Source organism: Simochromis diagramma, unplaced genomic scaffold (genome assembly GCF_900408965.1).
Source record: "Simochromis diagramma unplaced genomic scaffold, fSimDia1.1 OVJJ01000802.1, whole genome shotgun sequence".
Classification (NCBI taxonomy): Eukaryota; Metazoa; Chordata; class Actinopteri; order Cichliformes; family Cichlidae; genus Simochromis; species Simochromis diagramma.
The window spans coordinates 1,575,124-1,594,465 of NW_024387492.1; the positions used below are offsets into that span (position 1 = coordinate 1,575,124).

The window sequence follows — 19,342 nt, forward strand, 5'->3', positions numbered from 1 at the left end:
AGACACACATCATAGCCTACAAATGCTGTTTGCATGTTTCCCTACCTTCTTAGGCACAAATCAGCTGTCAAACCTTTTACGACTTTCAGCGCTCTGCTGTTTAGACTGCAGTTCACTGAAACTAGCAAACTACTGCTAGTCAGCCTGCCTTTGCAAGGTTGGAGAACACAGAGTTGACACTACAGGATAAATTCCAGTAGATAAATAATTGGAATGTAACATATTATGGTTTTGTATATGTGGCTCAATACTTACATGGGCAAAAGGAGAGTTATACGTAGGTGTTCCCATCTTCCCATCACATGGTAACATAGTAACAATTGTAACAATGTCAGACTGCTGGTTTACTTAGAATATTTCATTCAGAACGGGAGGCCGAGCCCTCGGCTTTCAGGTCCTTCTTCTTCTTTTAATAATAGACTTCAAACTTTCCTTTTTGATAAAGCACATAGTTATGGCTGGATCAGGTGACCCTGAGTCCTCCCGTAGTTACGATGCAATAGCTGTAGGCTGCTGGGAGCTTCCCATGAAGTACTGACTGCTTCTTCTTCACTCACCTCTTTTCACTCTCTCTGTGTTTAGACACCACTCTGCAGGTAATCATTAGTTATTATAAATCTCTGGCTCCCTTCCTCGGTGTGTCTTTTGTCCTGTCTCGTTGCCCTCATCCCCAACCGTCGATGGCTGCGCCTCATTTTCTTCTTTTTAAAAGGGTGTTTTTCCTTCCTACAGTCTAGAAAGTGTTACCTCCCAGGGGGTCGTCTGATTGTTAGTCTTTATCTTACCTTGGAATGACTGTTGTTGTGATTTATGTATAAAACTGAATGGAATTCAACTAAAAATTATACCACATATATGCATGTAGTTATATTTTTGTTTAGCTGCAGCCATGTTGGCAGTTGTGAATGCCTAGCATTGTGGCGTTTGCTAACAGTAGCGCAGAGTCATAAAGTCAGCAAATTATTTGGGATGTTATACAAAGAGGATTGGAGTTGTCTGCGCTTCCTAAGATCAAAACCATCATTGGAGCCTGTCTACGATTATGTTGTCTATGTTTTACGACGCCGTGGAACTCGAGTACATCACAGTTGCCTGTATGCTGCTGCTGAGTGACCGTCTCTGTAAAGTTTCCCATTGGTTGGTTTTTATCTGTACATCTTTGCTGGGGCTGGTTCGTCCTTATCTCTGCATATATGTGTACAAAAACATAAACGGTATAGCCTGCACTCTCCCAGCATTACACAAACATTTGTCCCCAGAGTCAGAATTAGGGAAGAAAAAAAGCTTTTAAATGTGCTGCTGCTGTTTCCTGGAAGGATTTACAGAATGAGCTGAAAGGTCGGGATCGTTCATTTTACAACATGTGATTCCATGACAAAATTCTTATCTTGTTTGTAATTATAATACTTACATAAACTACTGTTTAAATATTATTGTTGCTGCCTTTCTTGTCTTCTGTTGACTTAAAGTTACTCCCAACACGTCTGTGAGTTGCCTAACCCGTCCTGTCAAAGCTGACTTGAAGCGAGAGTCGACATGATTCATTTAGTGGCTTCTCCTCGTTTCTGCCGTCCATTATCGTCTTCTGACTTTATCTTTTGGCATCTAACCACAAACCCGAACCATTTAAAGAGCGTTTTGCAGCTTTGCATGTTTTCCTAGCTTCAGGTGCACACCTGAAAAATATATTTGAAACACAGACAGGTAAATCAGGCCTTCTTACGACAATAACACGTGGAGTGATGCAAGCTGACTGACACATTTAAATCGTTGCTATTTGTGATACATTTATTAGTTATCATTAATAATAATAATAATAATAATGATTGACATGGCAGTTGGCTTATTTTCATGTCAATCACTTCACACTGAGTTAGCTTTAAACATATTATGCTAAGTCACATGTCACACATTTGAAGCAGAAAAACGTGGAATCGTTTCATGTCTGTGGAAGGTTATTCCCTCTGGTAGCTTTGACATTTCTTTCATCCGAACATAAAAACAGTACAAAAGTTGGCCTTTCACAGGAGAATGAGTCACAACCCTGAATCAGACCTCTTCAGCAAAATGGCGTCAGAAGCTCATCTCACAACAGGACCTGAGTGTGGCAACAGCAGGCCAGCTGTTTGCTAACATTAGCCACTTTAAGCTGTTAGTCACTAACAGCTAGCCAGGCTGCAACACACTCACTGTACTTATGAGTGTGTGTGACGTATGAATTTCATATATTTTAAACGTCCTCACTCATGCACACTTTACGTGGGCATGAGTGGGAGAAGCGTCACGTGAGCAATTAGGCAAAGTTTGGCGCACTGATACACGAGGAGCGTTAGCGCACGCCGGGGACGTGCGCGGGCACGGCAGCAGTGCGCCGGTGAGCCGGTATTAACGCCAGGGTGCAATGTAGTCTGATGAAATTACCGTGGCTGTCAGCGCCTGTCTGGAAGCTTTGAGGCAGTACAAGAGAGTGGCTGCGGGCAAAGATGAAGCCGTACTTTTGGGCTTAATTATCCAGCTTTAAGCTAATTAGAAGAGCACTTCACAAAAAGAACAGGGGTTAAAGAGGCCTAAGACATTACAGCGGGCCAACAGAACAGCACAGAAGCACCGTAGCTAAAGAGAAAGCCCCATTTCCCTGACACTGGAAATTAAAATCCAGGATGATATAGAAGGAAAGGCTGGTTTTTTTCCTTTTGCTTTTATTCAGCGGGAATGTGACTCCAGGACTAATTTCGGGATTTTGTGATTAAAATGTAAATGTGTGTGTGTGTGTGTGTGTGTGTGTGTGTGTGTGTGTGTGTGTGTGTGTGTGTGTGTGTGTGTGTGTGTGGTTGGGGAGCTCGGATCTGACATCAGTGGCGAGGGTTAAGGTAGGCCGGGCAAAATAGCGTGTGTGGGGATAAAGTGTGTTTGAGAGACAAACTATTTTCTGCAGTGTGAGGGCAGCGGGGAGGATCTGTGGCTTAAAGCCATCACGGAGCCGCTCTGGAGGAGATGCATTCTTTATTCTGAGGAGGGGAGGAGGGACAGGAGAGAGAGGGAGAGAGAGAGGTGAGCGGAGAAGGCACGTCGCACTATCAGCTGAATCCATCTAAGAAAACAACTCGCAGGGAGTCCGGGTCTGAGCTGCGCCAGGCACTGAAAGGCAAGTCTGACCTCCCCACCAAAAACAGCGCACAGGACGGACGCAGCTGGCCGTCATGGCCCGTGGCGGATCAGGCGGCGGACAGTTCGGCGAGTGCGTCCTCACCGTTCGGCCAGAGTGTGGAAGGCGAGAGAAGTGCCCCCTGCCGCTGTCTCCGGTGCTTTTGCGCCGCTCACGGTGTTGAGTCGAAGCGGAGGGAGCTCTCCTTTTAGAAGCTGGGAAAACGCAGGGGAGAAAAAAAAAGTACCGACGGCAGTGCGGACGGACTCGCAGCCACATCCGAGAGACACACACGGGGAGGCAGAAGGGGACATAACCCATGCGGGCAAATATGCTCCTCCGTAGAGTCGCCGGGTTCGAGCTGCTCGTAGGAACCGACTCGCACAAGCGTCGCCGAACAGAGCTTTACGCACGGGTTTGCAGCAGGACCGCATGAAGGACGGAGGCGTAAAGACGGGGGAAAAGTTGACTGCGGTTGCGGGGTTTGCGATGGATAAAGGCTCAGCAAAGGTACGATGGATGCTTTTCGGTCAATAATGAAAGTGTGTGTTAAAATGCAGCTTTACATCGGGCCCGGGCTGCGTTTAAACGAACCACTTTTCACTCGAAATTCATTATTCCAGCGCAGAAAGCGTAACCGAACCCACATCCAGCAGAACTACGTATGGTAAGGAAAGGCGTTCGGGTTCCCAGACACTTTTAGAGAGAAAAAGCAAAGGAAAAACGGTTGTTCAGTTTATATTTGTGCGGTTCATGAGACATTTCATCGAGTTTTTGGCGCTAACAAAACACGCAGCTCCACATTTTTCCCACTCGAGTGAAAACCTGAGTTTTTTTTTCTTCTTTTCCTCTTTCTTTTTGTAGAGGGGCTTTCACCCTCTGTGCACTGCACGGTTTTCGACCCCCCCCCTCCCTCCCCGCTCCCCGCTTTGAAATAATTCATTCAAATGAACACCGCTCACTGGGCAGCCTTTGAAGTGTACCTGATCCGCCTCTTATCGCCTCTTAAATACCTTATCCATTTTTAAACTTTTAATTGCGTTTCTGGGGCTAAATCCAGTTCTAATCGGATTGTCCTGGCCACATATCACAGCGTTCATCTGGTGGTGAGAAACTGTGCTCCCTGGGCTGAAAATTAAATTAAAAAGAAAATCAAGACGGAAAAAAGCAGAGTGTTGGTGGGGTAGTTTTTTCTCTCCTTTTTTATCAAGCCACTGCAGCTCATTGATCTGTGTTTCTTTGGTGGTGTTAAGTAAACTCGACACTGTGCTTCTTTGAATCTGGATTCTTGGTGACATTTTATTTATGCACCTATCGTAATCTTGATGCTGCTGCCTTCTGCTGTTGATTCTGTCGCTGTGGCAGCACATTTTATCACCTCATGTGGTTGCTTATCCCCACCACCACAAGCTTATTTGATTAAATTTAGCTCTTTCAATTTAGAAAAGTAGATCACAGATGTGTGTCAGAGGATTGTTTCTCCATCCCCGCCCCAAAGAGCCCATGCGGGCTTCCATCTAGTCAACAAACAAACGGAGGAATTTAAGGAAGCGGTGCCGTGAAGGCGTATAGATTTCTTCTTCTTTCTTTCCCCCCTCCTTCTACTAAATATAGCTGCTTGTCTGATATACCAAGTCTGGATTTATTTGTTTAACACGGCCCCTAAACTGAACAGATTCCTCTGAGCTCACTGAATGATGAGGGGCCCCATAACCCTGCAAGGCTCCTTAATCCACAGTCACGGCCGTTGCAGTGCTTAACATTCAACCAGTCGTTCCCACCGTCGTGTGTCATCCAACGCTGACTTCGGGTGGAGCTTCAGTTAAGCTGAAAGCTACCTATGGTAAGAAAAGGGGGGGGGGGGGCAGGGAAATATTTGATGGCTCATAAAAGTTGGAATAATGGATTTTAGGGAGGGGTGGTCTACTGTTATCCAGTGGCCTTGTGCTTCACTGCAAACCTCTCCGAGGTGAAAAACAGCCTGGATCGATCATTTGTTGCAGGTGGAGGGGCTAAATTATTTTCCAATCCCATTTCTTTTGACAGCTTGTGCTTGTCACTCCATCCGGGGCGCGAGGGGAGGTGGAGCTGATATGCAGCGCCTCTGTTCCTCGATTGCCTCGTCTTTGTTTTCCAAACATCCACAGCCTCAAAATCTCCAGTTTGGCCACGTTAGGTTCAGGCCTTGCACGTAATAACGAGCTCTTCCTCGGGCCACCGGCAAAAACAATTGGCTGTGTTTACTGTAAGCACTTGTGTGTTTACCCGTGTACCTCTGCTCGAGAATCTGCTCAGGCAGCTGGGAAGCAGAAAAGAGGCTGTTGCAGCTTGTTTTCTGTTCGGCATTGTTTTCTTTTCCCAGGAAATATCCTCCGTGTCCATGTTGGCACACAGACAGCTCATATCTTTATTAACCTCGCCTCTTTTTAGCATGTTTTCCATTAAGCAGCGCTGATGTTGCTGAGAAACCCTGTGAATCCACGAGTGTGTGTCCTTGCAGTGCTCTATTACCGCCTTTGATAGAGCGCAAGGGATAAAAGCCTTCTTTATGTCTGTGAAACCGGATGTGCAGGAGCTGTTCAGAATATTTATCAGACTCTTTTTTTTTTTTTTTTTACATAGTCAGTGCATAATTCCACAGTGCAATGTTTTGTGCCTCTGTCTGTCTTGGGAAAGAAGGGAAGAGTGGGAGCAAAATGGAAGTCAGTTGGTATGTGTTTGTATTTTAAATAAAGAGACAGAGGGAAAAGGGAGGCCCCCTATTTTTCTTTTCTTTTTTTCCGAGAACAGGCCACCTCTGAAAATACTCATCTAGCTTCTCTTTGTTTTCCCGCAGGTCTCTGGATCCAAATGTCACCCCCCTTGGACTCTGCCCTGGTCTGGGACCAGCAGTGTGTGACGGACAGGCGAGCGGAGCCTGCGGTGGCACTCAAATTGGCCCTGGCTGAGCTCTGCATGGAGCAGCGAGAGAAGAGTCCTGCTATGGTCTGATGTCTCAGCATGGATGGAGTCAGTCGGAGGCCTGGCCACCACTAATGAGACCATCGCTCTTCGGCTGAGGACTAGCATTTACAGGATTACTCCTACAGTTTCCTGCTCTTTTCCCAGCTAACTGCATCATTACTTAACAATCTTAGTTGGACTTTTTTTATATATTTTCATGGGTCTGGTTTTTGGTGGATATATACGTCATTTGCCTCTCTGATTTTCATTTTTTTATTCCCTCCCGCCAGTTTTTTTTTTTTTTTAATTGTTGGTTTGCCTTTTTTCCCCCTGTTTGTTTTTCCACTATGGAGTTTCTGGCTGGACCCTGGAATAAAGATTGGGCTTCGTTCTTGCAATTTTGGTTGACTGTCATCCTAAGCCTCCAAATGCAATTCAGCCCAGGTGCCTCTTGTCCGCAAGAGTGTCGTTGTGACAAAGGGTTTGTGTACTGCAACGAACGCAGCCTGACATCAGTGCCTCTGGGGATACAGGAGGGCTACAAGGTCCTCTACCTCCACAACAACCAGATCAACAATGCTGGTTTCCCTGTGGAACTTCACAATCTGGTCTCCGTAGAAACTGTGTACCTGTACGGCAACCAGCTGGACGAATTCCCCGTGAATCTGCCCAAAAACACCAAGGTCCTGCACCTCCAGGAGAACAATATCCAAACAATCTCCAAGGCAGCTCTTGCCCAATTGACTAAACTAGAGGAACTACACCTTGACGATAACTCCATCTCCACAGTAGGGGTGGAAGAAGGGGCCTTCAGGGAGGCGGTAAGCCTCAAACTCCTCTTCCTCACCAAGAACCACTTAAGCAGCGTTCCCATTGGTCTTCCCGAAGACCTGAAGGAGCTGCGGTTAGATGAGAACCGCATTGCTGTCATTGCAGAGGAGGCCTTCCAGAATGTGACACGTCTACAGCGCCTCCTGCTGGACGGGAACCTGCTGACAGATGAGGGCATCGCACCAGGGACCTTCCAGGACCTGGCCACCCTCCGTGAGTTGGCTCTGGCCCGCAATTCACTAACTTTCCCCCCTCCTCTCTTGCCCAGCCAGTCGCTGGTCAAACTTAGCCTACAGGAGAACCAGATCGACCAGATCCCCGTGGCGGCGTTTGCGGGTCTAAACAGGCTGGAAAGACTGGATATCTCCAGCAACCAGCTTCAAACTCTAACGCAAGGTGTGTTCGATGGCCTGTCCAGCCTGAGGCACCTCATAGTGCGAAACAACCCGTGGCGCTGTGACTGCACCATAAAATGGGTGGTGGTGTGGCTCAAATCGCTGCCTTCCTCTGTCAACGCCCGCGGGTTTACGTGCTCGAGTCCGGAGAAGGTGCGTGGCATGACAATCAGAGAGCTCACGCTGGATATTATCGAGTGCCCCATTCAACCCGACCAGCCGCCCTGGCCCACCCTCCGCTCCACACCCCCTCCCCCACCCACCACCACCCCTGTCACCACCATGATTTCCACCCTCATCACTTCATCCATCCCTTACTACTTTGACTCCCCCTCCCCCACGCTGCCCCCCTTACTTAACAACCCAGCCGGACCCCTGCCTCCTTACGAGGACCCTCTTCAGATCTCCTTCCACGTGGTCAACTCCACCAACATCGACGTGAGCTGGGCTTCCTACTTTACTGTCACCGCCTACAAGGTCACTTGGGTCAAAAGGGGCCAAAGCCAAATCAACGAAGGAATGCAGGAGAGGACGGTGAGCGGGGACCTGCGGCGCATCAGCCTCACCAACCTGGATCCCCGGTCTGTGTATCGGATCTGCGTGCACGTCCTGGACACCCTTAATTCCTATAGGCCTGGGGAGGATACTATATGCTCCGAGGCCAGGACCAAGCCGCCAGTGACCACCAAGCCTCCGGGCAGAGAGCAGGCTCCTCAGGACAGCATCAGCTCCACGCTGCTAATGGCTGGGATCATAGGAGGGGCTGTTCTTATCGTCCTGGTTACGCTGCTCAGCTTGTTCTGCTGGCACATGCACAGGAAGAACCGGTCGTCTTCGACCAAGTGGAAATACAACCGCGGCAGGAGAAAAGACGACTACTGCGAGGCTGGAACCAAGAAGGATAACTCCATTCTGGAGATGACTGAGACCAGTTTCCAGATAGTGGCGCTGAACAATGAGCAGCTGCTCAAGGGAGATTTCCGCATCCAGCCCATCTACACTCCCAACGGGGGCATTGGATTTAGAGACTGTCACCTCAGTAACAACAGCATAGCCTACTGCAAGAGCAGCAACGTGCCCAGTACAGAGTTCTGCCACACGTGATGCTGCAGACACTCAGTACAGCAGCATACACACACACACACACACACACACACACACACACACACACACACACACACACACACACACACACACAAAGCAAAAAGACTTGCATAAACACACACACACTGTTTGTCTAGACATTGAAAAATATAAAAAATTATAGTGAAATATAACTGTATTATATATATTTCCAAGTTCTGTCTACGATGTAATTTATACTGTGGATAATAATGTGGGATTCTCTGCTATCTTTTTTATTCCTAGAAAAACAGATACAAGTGTTTCTTTTTTTTTTATAACCAGCAGGGTTTTGGAAGTTGTTTTAACGGTCAGTACTGTACATGAACATGGATTTGTACAATCACGGCACCCTGGGTGTAGCTTCTGACAAAAAAAAAAATTTGCTGTCAGCCTTGGAAATGTTTTTTGGAGGAGGGGGCGCTTTAGGAGGGCTGGGATCCTTTGCTAACCACAGAAGCAAAAATAGGACCTTCTCACACTTTGAAACCCTGCAAAAAAATCAAAAGAATAATAAAAACACCCTCCCCAGAACAACACAGCAGACGGGGAAATCCAAACACTGCTGATTAGAGGAAATATGGCGCTGGTTCAGTGACGGCGTGTTTAAAAAGGAAAAAAAGAAAACGTGAGAATTGAAGTGCACGTTCTTATTAATGGCAGCAAGGCAGGAAATGAGCAGAGGTAGGCGGTGGTGGCGTGTGACGGGGGTTGTGCACGGCCGTGCAGGTTGGGAATATCATCGGTGTTGTTGAAAAGCCTGGGCTGAAAGTTCCTTAACACTAAAAGCATCTTTGTTCTGTTTGTTTCCAGGTAGAATTGGTGGGTTTTGGACAGCTCTGGAAAAATTATTGTTTCTAAAATCATGCTTGAATGTGCTGATTCTTGCTGATCCTTTCCTTTCGAAGAAACATTCGTTCGCTCAGCTTCTTTTCCCCCCAAATGTTTGGGCCAGTGAGGCCACAAGGGGGCAGTTTTCCTCAGCGTTTTGTGTGTGTGTGTGTGTGTGTGTGTGTGGTACATAGACAGGCCAGAGAGATCACTTTACCTCCACCATTTCCCCCGAGCCCATTACCCAGACAACATTACTCATGCTTGAACAGCATTGTGTCGAGTATTTTTGCTCATTGGGCTACTTAATGATGTGGAATCATTTAAAACTAACAGTGTTTCTGTGTTTGCTGGCTAAATGATATGGATTTTCACCACTCCGGTCCATTATGAGATGATTTGTGTGTGTGTGTGTGTGTGGAGAGCATGATGAATTTTGATATGGCTCACACATAACACTAATTATACAGCCACTTATCTCAACCTTGTCCCATCGTCCATTAGACTTTGTGATAAATTAGGAAATTACAACAATGGACTCGCACCCCGCCCATGATCGCACACTGCGCTGCGACCGAGCGCTTCATCTAGCTTCTCATTATTTATCCTTTTGTCCGCACTTATAGTGTGGCCTTTTTCATTCACGCTTTGCTCAGCCAAAACAATGCAGCTGCTCACTTCACAACAGCATCTCTGAGAGGATGATTGCCACTCTGTCTGCCTTCCCGTGTCAGCGTCCAACTCTTCACTCCGATCTGTGCACGGCTCAGTTAAAACGCTTTCCCTGCCCTTCAGCTTGTAAGCGTTGGTGGCTTCTCTTTGCATCGAATGTGAGGGTGCCAGTGTGAGGTCTTCATTATGCACCTCTTAAGGAAGCTTTATTTGATTTGACAAGATTTTATTTTGAGGGGCCAGGCTTAAAGAGCTCCTTCCCTTTTCTTTCCCCCCTTCGCATAATCCTCAACCAAAAAAGGGAGAGAAATATGTAGGCCTTATTTTCACATGGCTGCCCGAAGCTCATGCTGAGAGGTAGTTTTTAACTCTTTGCGAGGCACACAGATTCAGCTGTTCAAATGCACTGTACCCGACAGAGTCGGCACAACCTAAGATCACTTTTTACAATCCAGAGATTTTTTAAGGGCTCGTGCGAAGCTTTGAGATTAAAAGTAAGCACTCTTCCTATGACTCCAGCAATAGCTCAGTTTGTGATAAATTGGCCTGTTTGCAATTCCAGTGCTTAAAATCTGTTCAACCTTTAATTGAATACTTTAATGAATTAAATCATCCATCATCCATCTTAAAATGTAATTTAAGGTCACCCTAAAATTATTTTTACTTATTGAAAATTCATTTGTTTTTTAGATGGAAGTGGTAATTTTTTTTCAAAGATAAAATCTCTGTCATTAATTTTTTTTTAATGACAGAGATTTTAATGACATTTTTTTTCTGAGTGTTTAGCTGGAAAAAAAATCTACTAGAGTTTCATCATAAAAACTTTTTGTAACATTTCAGAATATCGTATATTATCATGTAGCCTAATTGTTCTTTGCTGTACAGTTGTTGTGTGTTTAGGTCACAGATTTACTCTTTGCAGCTCTTTGTTCATTTGCACAAAAAAGAAACAAAAACCCAAGATATATAATTTTAGCAAGATTTGAATCAGTAGCTTTGTTTTCTCAGAAAAGCGTTTTAGCTAGCATAGCAATATTTGAACAAGGATCAATAGCAAATATGTTATAGCTATCACAACATTATTTTTGTCAGTTCTGTTTTTTTGGTCATGATAGTTGTGCAGTAAAATCTATTAAAAACATCTAATTAACACCACTTTACTGTTAGCATGCTAAAAAAAAAGGTGCTAGCACCAGCAGCCAGCTAGCCTAACCTAGCTTAGAAAGTAAAAACATGAAAACAGCTTGTAAACAGCTTGTTTGCACTCGCAAACAAGTCTATGAAGTCTTCTACGCTGTAAAACCACAAGGTCATTTTTAGACTTCTAATTTTTGTACAGATTGAACAAATGTGATCTAATGTAGATATTGGACATAGCGAGATTAGCCGTAGCCATGTCTGTTTCAAGCTAAGCTCATCTGCTCTTGACTACGACTTCGTGTCTATGGCATCAATCTTCTCCTTACTTTAGTAAGAAACCACCTATTATTACCCAACTTCTAAATTAATATGCAGGTGGTTTAGATAATTTATTTAAAGCTAAGGATGATTGATAGCGATGATTGGTTTGTCGGGTTTTTTAATTTCTTTTTTGTCATCATATCCAAATGTATTTTTTTTGTGAATATTTTTAGCCAAAATAATCACAATATCAATCATGTGAAAAAGGAACAATCATACTACTCTGCTCACTATAAGGGACACTGTCACTGGCTGCCTATTATCATAGTTGAGCTTCAAGTCTGAAAACTGGAAAATAGCTAGCGTGCTCAGGCTAACGCTAAAAAAATTTACTATAAAATGTTGTTTTTAGACTTCATTTTTTTGCACAGATTAAAAACAAATGTGAACCAATGTGCTCATTAGTGGTGTTGGCTTTGGTGCTGGTAAATGGTGAGTTGAACATAACAGTTTTAGCTTATCACTGAATTAAGCTATACAGACATGAAAGTGATGTGAGTCTTCTCATTAATCTCAGCAAAAAAAGTGAACTTTGTAAAACGGCAAACGCCTTCTTTCACTCCTCAGCTCCTATTCAAGTATGTAAATCATTTTTAAAAATTATTTCAAGTTGTTCTACATCTTCTGTGGTTATCAAAGTATCTCTACTTTTTGTTTAAATCTTTTTCTACTAATACACATATCAGCCAACCCAATACATGCTGTCCATCGAGACACACCAGGCTGCCCTGACCTGTGCTCGGCTTTCCCCTGCTGGGTACCTAACCGACAGTTCACCATGTACTGTTCGCTACATGCTTTAACAGCTGACCATAATCCCACGCAGCACTTGAACATGCTACCACTGGGATTTTTTTTTCTTTCATTTTAGATATAAAGCCCTATTTTAGTCCCACGATCAAGCAAGCCAGGTGAATCCATTGCAACATTTAGCATCTCCCCCTGTCTGTGAATGTGTAACGGAGACAGATATTTGCCTTACCTTTTATGCAGGAATGAATAATTAACGAGAGGGAGAGAGAGCGAGGGAGTTAAGTGGGAGGAAGAAAGGGGAGTAGAAAACATGAGACATAAAGAGACGGCAGCAAGAACAGAAAGCACATTTCTCCGATCGACTGCAGCAACAATAACGGCGTTAACAGGAAGCGTGACACACACACTAGCTAACGAAGAGACTGTTCATCCATAGTGCCAGAAATTAAGCGGTGCACTGCTAATGATTCAGCCAGACTGGGAAGAGGCTTTGGTGGTTGTTTTGCAGCATACATTACTCTTAATTTCGATCAAGAGACTGCAGTGCCATAGCCAATGGAATTTACACACGGCTGCGAATGTCGGCTTATTACAGTTTCAGGGTGCCGAGAAGCTCATTGATTCACGTTGGAATAATTACGTTTAATCATTGAGAGGTCACCTCAGACAGAACACGTGAAATTGAAAAGGTGGAAAGTCGCCCTTTTCTTCCTGCAGGCAGAACCTTTGCTGCAAATATCTATTAGCCAGTGATGTTCATTCAAGAATTTTTTGCATGTACTGTATTTAGCTTCATAGCCTTTCATTTGTTATCACACCGAGGTTTGGACTTTCAAATATTTCTTCTTCCCAGTCGATCGCCACACGCGGTTGAGATGCAGCGCGGGCAACCGCACGCAGAGATTTTCTTTGGTGTAGAGGAAGTAGGCTGGAAACTTACAGTGCATGTAAAATGGCTATGTTGGGATACGTCGCCATCCTGGCTTCTGGCTTCTCATCCGAGACACAGTGTTACGTTAGCCATCCACACCGAGACGTTTTCTTAGGAACCAAAGTTAAATTTCTGTTCTCATGATGAAATATTGATGTTGTTCCATGTATGTGCCTTGAGGTTGAACTTACAATGTAAAGTCCTTGAAACCTTTAAATGTTTTTGCACAAACTGTAAATACTTAAGTGAAGCTTTTTGAAAATAAAAGAGCCATTGGATTTGAGCGATCACTCGTTTCCTTGTATCCAGCAAAGAAGTGAATGTGTTCTTTGGAGTGATCCTGCATTCTTGTTGTTCTACATGTTCCCCAAAAACACACTCGGAGCGAAATCTATTTTGGGTCAGACACTGGCAATACTGTGTCAAAGATTTGTGCTGTGCGCAACATGCCAAGTTATCCTCTTATTTCTATATGGGAAGCTTGTGCCGTCTTAGCGTAGCCACTGCAGCTTAGCATTCAGCTGGGGAGAATCCAGGAGACTCTCTTATTCTGCTTGTATGGCACAACTAAACCCCAGGATGGGCTCGATCTCGAAGTCCAACTTTTTTCCCTCCACGTGACCGAATCCCAGTGTGGCCTCTGTAACCTCCAGCCTGCTAAGAAGCCCACGTTAGCCGAGTCTTAATTCACTATGACAATTAACCACAGCTGAAACAAAAGGGTGTGCCACTCTGGTATTTTGAGCTGGAAATGGGTATATTTCTCAAAATCCCCAAATGTCAAAATGTGATTTGTTATTGCGGAATTGTCGGCTTTACGTGGAGGCCAAGTGGTTAAAAGAATCGAGGCTTTGGCACTCGGATCATCCGCTGTCTGTTCCTCCCTCTTTCTGTGTTGTGCAACTCTTGCTTTGAAAGATTTAGTGTATAATCTCCCCCCTGTGCATTTACCAGGACTGGCTTCTTCACTGAGGTGAAGCTAGTCATAAAGAAATTATTCACGCAGCTTGGATTAATCATTAAAATCTTTAGTGATGTGTACAAATGTTTGCAAGAAAATCAGAACTGCCATCCAGAAATGTAGCAAACTGTAGCAAATGTTTAAAAGTACAATTTCAGGAGGGAAAATTATATGTTAACAGAAACGTCCAAACCATGTAAAGTATTCAAAGTTAAGAAACAGCTTTTCAGAGTAAATAAAAATGGAACCGAGAACTGTCAAATTTTGCTAAGCTAATTCATTTTGGCTAATTTTATTGTTATATAACTTAAAACAGTTTACAGCTGTTACAGTGGTCTGGTTATGACATTAAATAGCATTTTATTAAATGTCAGGTTCCAGATGCATCAACCACATGACCTTAATTTGAACCTGGTCAAATTAGCTAACGATACTTTAGCTAGTTCGTTGTGTTAGTTACACGTTACTCGGTGCTTCATCCGTTGTCAGTGTTGGAGCTTAAAACCTACATTTAATCGAGCAGGTATATTTGAAGTACTGACTTTATCGTTTTCTTGCTGCTTTATATTTTACATTGAAGTATAAAATAGACGCTGCTAAAATTAGCAACACACATAATTAAGTGTAGAAATTGATCTGATTTTTAACCACACGATTATCACGTTAGGCTATGCAAATGAGAACAACAATATCCTGAATCTGTTAAATTCGCTAACTTAATTATATGATCTCTTATTTCCCTTAGCTGTCAGCTAATTTCAGTATTGCTCTGCATTATAGAGGGACGTTTATATGCATAAACCTATAACATGTATTATTATGATAAAGTGCTGCTTAACCATTAGTTATAATAATTAGTTTATGGGGTTGTAACACTTAAATTTTTTAATATTAGTGCTGCTTAAGTAGCATTTCACTGTTATATATTTCTTTTATGCTCTTATGTATTGTAAGTAAAGGACAGACTATTCTGCGTACAGTCTGGTGAAAACTAATCTCTTGTTAAAAACTCTTATTTGTGCTACAACCCATCTTATCTATTGATTTGGTAAGCTCTGCTGAGTAGTCACCTACCCAGTGAGTACTTATCTGAAAACCCAGAGATAAGTACTCACTAGGAACAGAGTTGGTACGCTCAGTTTTTTTTGTGAATGCTGTAAATCATTTCAAAGAAAGTGGTTTGTCATATTCCATATGGCAGCAACTAATCAAATGTGAATTTCCGCCTTTGAATCGTTCCGTGAACAGGTGTTAGCGCCGAGTAGCTTTATTTTTTTCACTCTCCTAAAGGAATATTCAATTTTGTGCCTTGTAAAAGCTCCATAACAGCCTTACTTTGTGATCCACATTTAAGCATCTTCTAATCAGCCTCAATATGGTGGAAAAGTCATTAAAGCAATCTTATTCCAGGTATTACAAACGTCGACATCTGGCAGAATTAACATTGAACTGATTGGTTTAAAGCTGCGCTCCAGCGTTATCCCGTCTTTCATTGCCCTCAGTAGTGTTTAATTAAAGCCTGAATGCAGGTGAAGCCTTTGCCTCTTTCACAATATGTCGGGCTAATTGTGTGTCACAATGGGTCACTGGACTCCGCCTATTGGTTGCCAAGAGTGGACACAATGAACATTAAGTAAAAACCACCCAAATCAATTTAGGATCACCTTGCTGTGTGATGAAATTATATGGAAAGTAAATGAATGGAAAATTGGTCTGAACAGGCAGCACTGTGTGTGATTATTCCTGCGTGAAGGTGAAGGAGGAAAAAAGGCCCGGCGACTTTTCCTTTTATGAAGCGACACTGTTTGCTGAAGGTGCTCGCCCTTTTTGATGCCGGCCATTAAAATGTGATGTTCTGAGTTTAAAGCAAACGCAGCACTGACACTGCAGGAATTCCTCTGGCAGTGTTTAAGGGTTGAACGCGGGGTGGTCTTTTCAGCGGTTGTCGATCAGTGGACCGTTTTGAAATGTAAATTCAATTTGTCCTTCTGAATTTAGATTTTTCGGCGCCAGATTGCCATGTGAGCTGCGAACAGCCTTTTTTTTCTTTCTCTGTATCTCAGCACAGAAAATGTGCTCGGCACCATTAAAATAAGAAAGATATTTTCAGCACTGAAATGAGTGCATTAAATCAGGCCTGACAAGCTGTTTAGTGTCTGCGAGGAGACTTGCCTTTAAAAACTGCAGCACTCTCCATAATATGAACTGTTTTCTTCCCCTTTACAACTTATGAAAAGTTGCCCACCGGCTATACTGAGCACTGTAATTGGTGACAAGATAAGGGGTTACACTGAAAACTGCTGTCTGGCTGCCTGACCTGGGTGGTGTTTACAGGTGCAGACACACTAAAAAGCAGCCCCCGCTGTTTACAGTGTGATGCAACCCACAACCAGACAACAATTGCAACAAATGGTGCAATTGTGAAGCTTATAATGGTCAGCTTGTGTTGCGGCAGTTTCCTGGAGGCAATAATAGAGCTGACCGGCCAATGGTAGCAGATTGCAGTGAACTGTATCTAAGGTATGAATCAAGATGGTTAGTAATCATTTTAATAGGTTTTGCCATCTACTAATATTATTCGTCTTATTTTGGCCTCGTGTTAAAACTACTGTTGCCATAATCTGGACACTTTGTGCATCAATAGGAAGTATAAAGTTGCACATTTTACAAACGTAGGCCCACTTTATCCAACCCCGTCTTTTAAAGTGGAAGTATTAATGATGCATATTGTGTGCTGAGAGGTTTGAATGCACTTTTAACTCACAGTCTCAACTTTCTATAGCCAACTCACTTGCACCCCCCTCAGGATGTGCGCCTCACATGAAAGAAAAACATGTATATTTATTGAGATCTATGAAGTGTAGCATGTTGGTTTTAATGTTTCATAGAAAGATAAGTAACCTGCCATGCTAGCTCAATGAGTTTACAGAGATTATTACAAACTGCAGCATGCACAGTATTTGAAACGCTGCCTAAACTGCTTTTGATTGGACGCCTGTAACAGCACGGCTCTGTGTCGTACTGCCAGGTAAAAACTCTCACGTTGACCTGGTAATTTAGCTTGTTTTTCAAGCTCACAATATATGTACATGTCCTCACTGTCTTTTTTCCATGAAGCTGTGCAGAGTGGAACTTGTGCGCATTTGTATGCTAATTGGTGATTTCTCTGTCTAGCTTACATTGCGGTGTTGGGTTCCTCGGGGAGCCTGTTATCATAAGAAAGGTGATGTCTTCTAACACAAGTATAGAGGAATAATTGGCTTGGACCTGAACAGCACTTCGTCTCTGTCTGGTTTGCTTGATTGAAAGGAATTGTGCGTCTGGCACGCTTGAAATTAAAAAAAAAATACAATATTAATGATGTTGAGCTGGATGAGGTTTTTTTAATAGAGAAGATGTTTATGCATGCGCAGCAATCACAACAAGGAGGAAGGGCGAAATGGAATAAATTGGTCGTTCTGGCTTCGAGTTGTTGTTCTTCAGAAGTCATTTGTGGCAAGACTAAATGTGAACATTTTAAATAATTAAAACGCCACCTGCCAAGGAAACTTTGAGCAAATTCCCCAGTAGCCAGCCAGATTAAAGTTTAACTTTCTCTCCTGGAGCACACGGAGCAAGATAGCACTTCCATATGCCGGGCCAGTGGGTCAGAGGAGTCGCCGTTCCAGGTGGGACGGAGCAGCTGTGACCTTGAGTGCTACTCGCCGTCTGGTAGTGCCCATAATGAATGGAGACGGTGATGAATAGTGAAAGCAAAGTTCTCCCAGCTTTCTGGAGGTGACCAGGAGGAAATGGTCTCTCTCTCTTTGTTTTCATGTTAGATCTAAGTTCAGCGTGTGCAAGGTCTCAGCCCAGAGAGGTTCACCGACATCACTGAAGCTCTGCTGAGACTCAAAACGCAGGACGACTGGGTGAAGTTTTGCTTTAGAGAAAACAAAAGAAAATGTGTTATAATTATTCTTTTGCTTACATTTAGAAACATCTAAAAAGAAGCAAAAAAATCTAACGTCTGTAGGGTTGAAGCATCTATGAGGGTGAATATCACCAATGGAAGGAAATCCTGAGACTAAACTTTTCATTAACTAGCCGTTGTTTGAGTTTCACCTCAGCTGTGTTTATCTGACCAATCGAAAGACAAAGAAATAATATTAGCCAGTTTGCCCCTTTCTGGAGCTATAATAGGTTCCTCAGAACAAGATTTAAAATATGATGATAATTATCCATCGTCCCCACCCGAGTGTGACGTGGGTCAAACCTCACCACTGCTTTGAAATGGTCCAATAGTGATATATAAAACGTCAGCAACCAAACTGATTTAACTGACAATTAAGCTTGGTGAATGACTAGCAACCTGTGCTGGTTGTGTTTCATTTCATCTTGTCAGCTTTCTACTTTCTATGTACTTTATCGAATAAGCAAATGTAGGTTTGCATACAAAGCTGCCTCCAAGTTTCACCACAGCGACATGAGAAAGTGCTCAACTGCGATGCGAGACCGCAGCGAGGATCGTTGCGAGTCACATAATCTCCCCGAGTCATGAACTCCTTGTTCGCAGCTGCATTCTTCAGGCCGAAGTCATAAATACCCTCCTTGGAGAAAGTAAAACCCGTGGTGCTGCAGTACTGCTGGCCCAGAAACACGGCTTTGATGAGCAAAACATTCCCCCATTTGTGATGGAAAGAGTGCTGAGTGGTTGTCGCCAGGCAAACATCTGCAGTCGATGTAACGCAGGAAAGTTGCTTTTGATGTGCGCTCATTTACAGTCTGTTAGAAATCACGAGTTGCTGTGCACGTCCTTAATCGACTTCACTGAATTGATCCAAAACTGCATCCAAAGAAGGAATTCTTAAATAAATACCGTTCACTTGATTTACCTTTGAGAAATTCTATTTATGTTTAGCTGCGAGAGTGCCGTCATCGCTGACGCTCTCTGTGGGATGGCAGCTTGGTTCTGACTGGCAGTGTTTGTTTTCAGTATATAAAAAAAATGATGAATCATTAAGGAGAACATGTGGAATATGTTGTGCAGGAGTCTATAGGACAGCAGGTTTCTGTCTTGACCTCTGTATGCTCTGTCTTGTGGAGGTTATGGGCTCAGTCTCTCATTTTGGGTTCTACTGAATAAATAAAGTAAATCTCTTTTGTAAATCTTGATCATGCTGTGTTTCAGATTGGAGGATTATCTGTGGTATGAAGACGCACATTATTGGCTAACAGTTTGTAACACCCGTCCGCATCACGTCCACTCTCGATGCTCTAATCCTATTGGCAGCAGTAGCAGTTAATGATGCAAGCTC

General features: G+C 43.6%; 1 protein-coding gene and 1 long non-coding RNA gene across 3 annotated transcripts in view; one reads left to right on the forward strand and one right to left on the reverse strand.

Moving 5' to 3' along the window:
* The window catches only part of flrt2 (fibronectin leucine rich transmembrane protein 2), a 49,566-nt gene extending 36,199 nt beyond the window's left edge, over positions 1 to 13,367 (forward strand). Inside the window, exons 1-2 of one of the 2 annotated variants that reach the window (XM_040017328.1) lie at positions 2,822 to 3,655; positions 5,982 to 13,367. In XM_040017328.1, the coding sequence (XP_039873262.1) occupies positions 6,436 to 8,418 (1,983 nt within the window). In that variant the 5' untranslated portion in view covers positions 2,822 to 3,655; positions 5,982 to 6,435 and the 3' untranslated portion in view covers positions 8,419 to 13,367. Of the gene's footprint in view, positions 1 to 2,821; positions 3,656 to 5,981 lie in introns of those variants that run through there. The other variant, XM_040017329.1, reaches the window with a different exon arrangement.
* Positions 13,368 to 17,331: 3,964 nt separating this feature from the next.
* LOC120724855 lies at positions 17,332 to 18,211 on the reverse strand. The gene is made up of 2 exons (XR_005694016.1): positions 18,053 to 18,211; positions 17,332 to 17,967 (listed from the first exon to the last, which is right to left on the reverse strand). It is a non-coding gene; the product is annotated as an uncharacterized LOC120724855 (long non-coding RNA).
* Positions 18,212 to 19,342: the final 1,131 nt, after the last annotated feature.